We start from the raw sequence: 9,566 nt of genomic DNA, 5'->3' as shown, positions 1-9,566 counted from the left end.
ATTTGTGAATGCCAATCCGATGCAGAACCGATATTAAAACTATAAAATCTGATAAAAATCACACAGTCAGACACACACACACATATGCATAGCATGAGATAACACGTTAAATGGAATTGAAAGAGAAATCTTGAATGCGTTATTTCGTTAGTTCCGTATCGACCCGTTTATGGGCCCACCAGCTGAGTTCTAAACAGCTTCAAAGCCAATCAACGACTGATTCTAGAAATGACGTGAAGAACTTTGGGCTGGATCGATTGATCGATCGTTATGCTAATTGAGCCACTATAAATGAAACCGAAAGCTACGCAATAAATATATATACATACATATATATTTAGATGTGTGCTTAGATATACTAAATACTTGTAGATCAGGTGCTTGATATATAAATTAATGTTTCGCCTAAACTCTGCCGCCAGCTGCGAGCAGTAGCAGCAGCAACTCGATTCGAATCGAGTTTTATATGAATTATATATATGTATATATTACGATAGTGAGTTATGAGGCTCGAGAGATTCTCTCAGCCTGAGCTAATGCTATTAATGAGAATGCCCACGAAGCAACGCCTCCTTTCAACACCTTTTATAGCACAATTTCAATAATAATTTGTTTGTAATTCTCTAAATATGTTTTAATTTCAGTTTCATAATATATTGTTGTCATATGAATATATTTTTATTTTCAATATTTTGTAGATTTATTTAATAATTCCATTGATAATTCATTTTATTTCCTTTAATTTCAGTTGATTTTAAAGCCAATCAATATCAATTAATTCATTTCAGCTAATTTTTTTTTTCTTTATTTCATATCATTTTGTGCCATCTCAATGCATTCCAATTTGATAGCAAATCATTTATTTTCACATCTTAATTTTGTGTCTTGAATATCAATGGCAAATGTCGCAGAGTTTTTCATAATTAATGGATTGATGCGCTGATTGATTTTTAACGCCTTGAGCGATGCGGCCGAGCGGTGTGTGTGTGGGAACTGTTATGCATATGGAATGGATTGATTTCTCTGCCTCTGCCTCTGCTCATACTTGTGTTTGTCTTTGGTTGGGTGTGGTCAAGTCGTGCAAGGTCTAGGTCGACCCGCATACCTTGAGTCGGATGCTGCACATTGAAGCCAGCTTTCTGAAATGCATCAGAGTTCAAAGTGTTTGCCGCGTTGACTGTGGCTGCGGAACCAGTTTAAGGTTCATTGAATGTGTCAATTATTTTGGAATCGGCTCAATTTGGCCATAATTTAAGTTCATTAGTCCATGACAAAGATATTCGTGTTAGGCATATAAAGAGGCGGCATTTCTCAAATGCCACAACACAGATGTTTTCTATTCGATAAGCCGAGCACGAAATATCTCAGTAGCAAATACAACAACAAATACATCTACCTTTAGCATTTAACGTGCATGTTCTTTAATTGCATTTGAGATTTATTTCGAAGTACGAGCACCTGCGATAGACCAGTTCTCGTATTTTCTTGTCAAATTAGCACTTTTATACCCTAATTTTTTGATAGCCTTGTGGCTAATTACAGTGCTTCTCAATTAAATATATATACAATATTTTCAAGATCATTTATAATTTTATTATATATAATTGCGACACTTTACAAACTGGTTTTGCACCACTGTGCGGCACACCTACCGTTTTTTTTTTCAGAGATCCAAATGCGCCCACCATATACTATGTCAACGATACTAAGTGTTTATCAGTTATACGCATAAATATTGCACGCTTTGTCATCATAAATATTCAGCTATGCATTATATAAACTCAATAGAATATTAATAAATTACCAAGCGGTATATCATCCATAACTGAGGGGAGTCTGTGACTTGATATACCCTTTCTCCTGCAGTCAGTTTGTATTTATATAATATATGTATGCGAATAAGAATTAATCAGATCGTATGTTTATCAATTAGCTATCATCCCAATCGGTAAGATGAGATAATCATAAATCAGTTCCATTCATGAAACTCATTTACTTCATCATGATCTAACGAGTGCTACAGCTCTCTAAAATGTATAGACTGTTCACATATGAATTGGAAGATTTATTTTGATCTTTGGTGTTATAGATCACAGATCATTGTTGTATTATCCAAAAGAAATTTATCTGAGAGCATATTCGCAGTTCGTCATGTCACGGCTGCACCGTTACGCGTTTCATTTCTAGAGCTGCTAATAATGAGTTAGAACTGAATGCTTAAAGTTCCGCTATGACTGTGCGCGCTCAGAGAATTTTGGGTTGAATTAAAATTAAGCGAAAGCTTCTTGAGACATTTGCCAGATTTGTTTATCACAGTTTCAAATTAACTTTCGCATCACACGGATCGCAATCGCTGTTCAGATCACATTCAGATAAACGTCCGCACACATCTATACATACATATTTATATATTTTTACTGTTATTCGGCGCGTTCAATAATGCATTCCAGTTATCAGTATCGACGCCCGTTTGTCAAGGTTTGTGCGTTGTTTCGATTTGGTTTTTCGATCACTCTGCTCAATCAAATTCCTGCCACAGTCTCGGCTGCTGCAGCTCCTGGTGCTACTCTTCCTCTTTGCCACCTGTGCCGCACGCCCAGCCACGCCCCATACCATCTACTACAACAATCAGCCGCCAGATGCGAATGGCAACTACCAGTTCGAGTTCCAGACCTCCAATGGCATCACCACCAAGGGGGCGGGCAACGAGGCTGGCGCCGTGGGCGTGGTCCAGTACGTATCCAAGGAGGGCCTGCCCATTACCTTCACCTATGTGGCCGACGAGAACGGCTACCAGCCGAGCGGAGATCATGCCATCAAGCACCTGGACCGTCAGCTGGAATACATACGCACGCATCCCTCGGTAGACGAGGTGCAATCGAGGCGTTGGTAGTGAATCCTGAGCAGACATATATATATATATATTAGATTTATATATAGCGGATGTACATAGATAAATTGCGCGACTGTCAGCGAGTGAGATAAGAACGCATTATTGTTAATATTATTATTATATTATCTGTAGCGACCAGACGATTGAAATGTGAAATTGATGTTTATGGATATTAAATGCAAATCGAGAATTACGTTTTGGGAGAAACAGACAAATGAATACATGTACATATATATGCATATATGTAGTTTGTATATATAGAATTCCAAAAATAAATATGTATAACAAATTCTTTATAAATTCCATCAGCGGACAACTTAAGCCGAGAAACTCTTCTATTGAAAATGAAAGTACTGCCAGGAGGAATATAGAGGTTTGCATATATGGCGTAATTTGATATTAACATTTTCAAATGACGTCGCTGACTTAATTTCAATATTTAATGGACATGTACATAAAAGTCAAAAAAAGTCACATATTAAATATTTTCTCGTCTTTATATATAACATTTAAAATGCATCATACACCTTCCAGACTTTTTTATGGCTATAGGGAACTGAAACCAGTTGCCTAACAGCTGCAGACTATATGTTTTAACATTTAGGCGATGAACCAAAAAAAAAAAAAAACAAAATAATATATAATTAAAAGAGAGCAACATAACTTTTAGATATAATTCTCTAGAAGACAAATAGACTAAATATTCAATGAAATATGGTAACTTATATATATAATACTGAATGCTTTAGTCAGGCTATCTCGTCCAAAGCGGATCCATTGGTTGGAATATTCGACTAGGGCATGTAGCCTCGTTTGCTTAACTTACTTATAGAGAAAACATATTTCACTTTTGATAAATATCCCCTTAGCTTATAAACCAAAAGACTTTTAATTGAACGGCTTCATTTAGCAACTGATTAATGTGCACATTAAAACATCAATTAATAACATTCATTTAACATACATTAGATAAATAGCTGACACATTTACATCTTCAATTTTTCGTTTTACCAAAAATGGCAAGTCGAACAACCTTTAGAACGACTTTCGATTCGTAACGCTAAACAGAAGAGGCAGAAGATAAAAATATATATATGTATATACATATATTGATGGCACTCATTTGCATGGCGATTTGGGCTAATTGAGGCCGTTGCATAATATTGACCGACTGTTGAAGCTATAGATTATGTAAGAGCACACATAAACCAAGCACAGCTAACATATCGAGCTTTTCATCTCAGGCCGACCTACAACAACAACAACAGCTTAAAGTTGTTACTGCTGCAACGGTGTAATCCCACTCAGGGCACGTCCTTGAAATGAATTTAAGCAGCTCGGTGAGTGGTCCAAATGATGATTCTGTTTAGTTGCACATAAATCAAAAGGTAGCCAAATTTAAACAGAGATAGAGCATTACGTGAATTGATTTCCACAAATAATAATAATAATAAATAAAAAACTACGACAAAATTAATATAAATTATTCATGAATTCTCCCAGTAGATATTTTTATAGAAATTAAAACGGCACGGAGACAGCTCACTGACTATCGAATGTGTTGGTGTTCTAGCGGGGTATGCCTGACTAGTGGATTCCTCGTGATTTATATATTAAGATAGTTACATTTGCATATTATAATGGAATACGTTTGCTAGACTACCAGATAAACATGACAAGTATGCCCGACTTTTTAAATAGGTTTTTCCACTTCTCTTTATATAAACAAATTGCAAATGATTTAAATGTCAGACGAACCACTCCTATAAGCATAATTCCATTACTCCCCTTCAATATCTAGCCAGGGTATCAAAGCGTGCACGAGCCAAGCCGGTTGCAAGATTCGACATTCAAAGTTTAATGCCAACAATTTATAGATTTATTGCCCCGAGCAAAGTAATAAAAGTGACCTAAGCAGCGGGCGGAGCGTCTGAAAATCAAATTTCAATGATAGCTACAACTTAATCAGTGCTGAAAACAAAGCCAAATAAACGGTGTTCAATTTACAAGCACTCAAACAGCCATCGACTATTCGCATTTATCGAAACAAAAGACTCGATCGTGGCTCGCTATGCATATACGAGTATACATGTATGAAACCCCAATCAAGTCCAAGTCGAGTTGGGTTCAATGCACGTTACACTTTGATTGAAATTCGAACATAGGATCTATCAACATCTACTCTATATGAATGATGCCAATTATATATTTATATGGCTTCGCAAATGCTTGATCTGCATCTACATGCAAATTGAATTCCAAACACTTGAAAGCGAAATGCGAAAAATATATATAAAACAAGCTTTTTTTCTGTGTTGTTCTGTTGTTGTTTTCCCATACACAATCGGATATCTTTACATTCGTCATACAATACATGCATATTATCATTCATGAGCCGATCTATCAGCCAGCTTAGCTCGGCATTAGCTTATGTACAGCTATTTGCATTATGAACTACTTTAGGATAGATTTTATTGTATAATTTTTCTTTCTTTTATTTAGTTTTTATATATTAGAATCGCTTTCTTGATTTTGTATATTAATTATAATTCAAGCTTCTGTTGTAATAATCTATGAACAGCTTTTTTTTTGTTTTTTTTTTTTTTTACATTTTATAGTTTATGTTTGTATTTGTTGTTGTTGCGGTTGTCTATGCTAAAACTAAGCCTAACACGTTCTCAGGCAAATCCAGCCAAAAACCAATTGCCAATTCCAGTTAACGGGGCCAATTCTCGTGCTTCGATTGCAATAAAAATATGAATCGACCCTGATTACAGATGTTGTTGTTGTTGTTCTTGTTGTCAACCGGAGTGTTAATACATAAGCTAAATGTATAAATGTGTAAGTGTAAATGTGTGTGTGTATGCGTATTTAAAATGCGTATGTGTTGTGTTGTGTTGTCTTGTGTCTGTGTGTGTGTGAGTCTGTATATTTCGGATGTTGGGCCGAGAGTTTGGTCAGACCTCGATTTAGCAATTGTTTTGGTTCTTATCGCTCAAAACCTACAAGAAGAAGAAGTCCTCATTAGCAAAACCAACCTAAATTGGACATGGGATAGAGTCTTCACTTACCAGTCCTCATCGCTTGCCAGGATTGGATAGTGTTGGCGGCCCCGTTTCTAGAGCCAATCCTAGTCCGTTTTCGTTTCGGCAAACTCTTCCAGCGCAAAGAAGCCAGCGGTGCCACCGGTGCTACTGCTGGCCGTGCTAGTGGTCACTGCGGCAGCCGAGGTGGTCACAGTCACCGACTCGCTTGTTTGCGCCTCCTCGCCAGCCTCCTCTTGGCCAGCGGCAGCGGCTTCCTTTTCTTCGGCGTTCGCCTGCGCTGCTTCCAGCACCTGCTGTTGCACCTGGACAATGGGCTGGCCATCCTCAGTGTAGGAGACGGACACGGGTATGCGTGTGCCATCCTCGCTGATGACATGAGGACCCTCCTCGCCATCCTGGCCTTGCTGAATGATAATCTGGCCCTCGGAATTCAGGAGCGAGGCATCGATCAGCTGCTGCTCGTTGTTGTCGCCATGGACGAGCACCATCTGGCCACTGCCATCGGTCATCATCTGCAGCGTCTCGCCCTCGAGCCCCTCGCCCGACTGCAGGACGCCCACGCTTTGGAGCAGCTGCTGGATTTGCTCCGGGTCTTGTACTATGATCTGATTACCATCCGCATCGGTCAATATGTGGTTGTCCAGCTGCAGTAGGTGTCCGTTCTCATTGACAATGAACTTGATTTGGCCGCCATCCACCTGGGCTTGCATGGCCTCATCCAGCTCCATGGCCACTTGTTGCTCGCCGCCGGATGCTTCGGCCGTCTCACCCTCAGCTGAGGCAGCTGCCTCTGCCTCGGCAGCTTCGTTGGCCGCTGCCTCCGATTCGGCTGCTTGTTCGGCTGTTGTTGTCTCGTTGGACTCTCGCTTATCTGCGTCGCCCTCCGCATTGCCAGATTGTTCGGCCTCCTTGGACTTCTCCTTAGCTGCTGATTGGTCAGCCTTGGAGCCGCTCTTTTCACTCGCCTTTCCGCTGCTGGCCGCATTGCCGTCAGTTGTGTCCGCTGCCCCGGCTGCCGCTGCCTCATTGTCATCGTCCAGGCTGGGCATCGAGACGGGCGCTGCATTCGATTTGCCGCCGTCGGCTGCTTTGTTGTCGTTGCTGCTTTGGGACTGTGACTCCTCCTCCTCGGCCTGGTCCAGCACAGGCATGTCGATGCTCACGGAAACGGGCGCCTGCGAGTTTGGCGAATGCTTCTCGGCCTGCTCGCCACTGGCATCCACCTGCGGTATGGTTATGTTGAACGTGATGCCGCCGCTGCCCTCCTGCGAGGTGATGACCATCTCATTCTTGCCGCTCTTCTCGCTATCGTTCTTATCGGAATGCAGCTTCTCAAACAGACTCTCAATGTCCGCCTCGGCATTCTGCTCGTTGAGCTCCTCCTTGGCGCCAGAGCCCGAGTCTCCTGGCTCATCGCTGAGCAGCGCTGTCGCTGCGGAGTTGAGGGCTGTGGTGCCGCCGCCGGCAGCCGAGCCCTTCTTGTCGCGCCTATGCGTCTCCATGTGGTGATTGTAGTACGTCTCCTGAATGAAGGTCAGCGAACAGATGCTGCACGAAAAGAATCGAATGTTATTCTCAGCCTCACCGCCGCTGGCCACAACAGTGCCGGCTCCCTGGGATGGCACGCTATCGCTGAGCGCCTCATCAATCGTCTCCTGCAGCAGCTTCTGTGTGTTCAAGTTCTGGCTGCCGCCGCTTGAGGCATTTAGCTTCTCAGCCTGATGCAGCTCGACGTGCTTGACCAGCAGCTCGCGCTTGGGGAACGTCATGGCGCACTGGCCACACTTGAAGTAGTTCGTCTGATGCTGCTTGGCATGAATGGTGGCCGCTTCGCGTGTCTCGAATCGCTGCGAGCAGAGGCGGCACTTGAAGGGCTTCGGCTTGCCGCTGATGTGTTTGCGCATGTGCTCATCGAAGACGCCCTTGTCGGTCGACTTGAACTGACAGTGATTGCATGTATACAGAGCTGAGCCGGAGGCGCCAATGGACTCGGTGACGCCAGCCGCAGCCGCGGCAGCAGCAGCTGCCGCTGTCACAGGCGCCGCAGCTGCTGGTATGGTTGTGGTGCTGGTGACCAGAACATTTGTGGCATGATTGGTTTCCATGTGCTTGCGCAGGCTGGCCTCGTTCACGAAATTGATGTGGCACATCGCGCACGTGTTGTCCATGGCCGTGTTATGATCCCGGACCATGTGCTGCTTCATGGCACCGAAATGTGGGAAGATCTTGCGGCAGGTCTTGCACTGGAACGTCTGCTGCTTGCAGGTCTCATAGTGGGTGTTAAACAGACGCATATCCGAGGTCTTGTAATCGCACGACGTACACTTGTAGATCTTTGTCGCCTTACGCTGCACTGGCGGATTTGTGCTGGCTACAGCGCCACCTTGACCACCTGCGGTCAGCTTCAGTTGCTGCGAGGCTAAGAAAGAGGGAGAGAGAATTAAGTTAATAACAACGACTAGTATGTGACCAGGCGCTCAGTTGCTCACCTGGCGCCTGCTGCACTAGTTTGCGCTGGCGCAGCATGTCCCCACCTCCAGCCTCCTCCAAGGACCGATTACCTGTGCCACTGATCAACTTTTGCATCTTGAGCGGAGGACTGGCGGCGTCTGAATGACTGCCGCCGCTATCCTCGTTGATGCCATACTTTTTGTTTAGCAAGTTCAACAGATTCGCCTTTACGCGCTCCACATCGTTCTCTAACCGATCAAAGTAGTTGACCAGATTGGTGCAGCGCGTGCAAACGAAATCCTCATTGCACACAATCACTAAGAAGCCCTCACCCACCAGCTGGGCCAGCTTATTCGGAAATTTGGTGGAGGTGTGCGTGGTACACATATCCGTAACAGCCGTCTGCGTTTGGCTGGGCTGCAGTGGGTCGTCACAGATGTAACACCGTGCTGCTGAGTCCGAGTCCATCATGCTTTGCTGCTGCTGCGTTGCTGCGCTCGATGCGGGCGTCGCCAGGCGCGTCGTCTTCAATATGCGTGGCTGACCGGGACCGGTGACGGTGACTGCGCCGCTGCTCAGCAAATTATTGAATTTGCGGTAGGTGGCCGGGTTGAGTTGATTGTTCATTATATACGCCGCGTGTGTGCAATGTGTCTGTGTCGCGCGTGTGTGTGTGTGTGGATCTCGCTGGCTATTATCTAGTATATGTTTGTTAACTTCTTATTTTTTTTTCTTCTACTCTTCTTTTTTCTTTTTGAAAACCGCCGCATTCACTAACACATTTATTTCTCAGGCGAGCACTGTTTGAAGCACTTCACTATATGCACTTTGAGCAATTGCTGTATTCCTTTTTCCTGTCTTATGTTTTGTTGTTTGGCGAGCGGACAACAATTTGTTTAGGTTTTCAATAAAGTTTGTATACCGCGGCGTCACTTTCGACTGTACTTAAGTCTAGATAGACTAGAGTATTATTTAGGGTTAAATGCTCATGAGCTGCATTGCGCAATGTTGTTGTCTCGCTTCAGCGCACGACGGCGGCCTGTATTCTGCCGATGCGATAGTCCGCTATCTCTATCGCACAAAGAGGAAATGGCGGCCGTGTTGGTGGGCATACACGTTCAGACACGACTGTCCAACAACAATCGACGTGTACTGCGCATCGAGCAAAATTGTAA

The 9,566-nt window shown here is 43.3% G+C and overlaps 2 protein-coding genes across 2 annotated transcripts; one reads left to right on the top strand and one right to left on the bottom strand.

Annotated features, from left to right (window-relative positions):
- Positions 1-2,207: 2,207 nt before the first annotated feature.
- Positions 2,208-3,124, top strand: Cpr78Ca (Cuticular protein 78Ca). The gene is made up of 2 exons (XM_030386410.2): positions 2,208-2,478; positions 2,540-3,124. The coding sequence occupies exons 1-2, from the start codon at positions 2,440-2,442 to the stop codon at positions 2,891-2,893; spliced, it is 393 nt and encodes a 130-aa protein (XP_030242270.2). The 5' UTR covers positions 2,208-2,439; the 3' UTR covers positions 2,894-3,124.
- A 2,238-nt stretch (positions 3,125-5,362) lies between these two features.
- Positions 5,363-9,432, bottom strand: pzg (putzig). The gene is made up of 3 exons (XM_030386392.2): positions 8,430-9,432; positions 5,965-8,359; positions 5,363-5,895 (listed from the first exon to the last, which is right to left on the bottom strand). Exons 1-2 carry the CDS (start codon positions 9,016-9,018, stop codon positions 6,024-6,026), a joined length of 2,925 nt encoding a protein of 974 aa, XP_030242252.1. The 5' UTR covers positions 9,019-9,432; the 3' UTR covers positions 5,363-5,895; positions 5,965-6,023.
- Between the last annotated feature and the right edge of the window lie 134 nt (positions 9,433-9,566).

The sequence above is a fragment of the Drosophila navojoa genome, chromosome 4 (assembly GCF_054131105.1).
Source record: "Drosophila navojoa isolate 15081-1374.11 chromosome 4, UAZ_NAV_1.0, whole genome shotgun sequence".
Lineage (NCBI taxonomy): Eukaryota > Metazoa > Arthropoda > Insecta > Diptera > Drosophilidae > Drosophila > Drosophila navojoa.
Note: the sequence above shows the minus strand (reverse complement) of the source record. Positions and strands in the feature narration are given on the sequence as shown.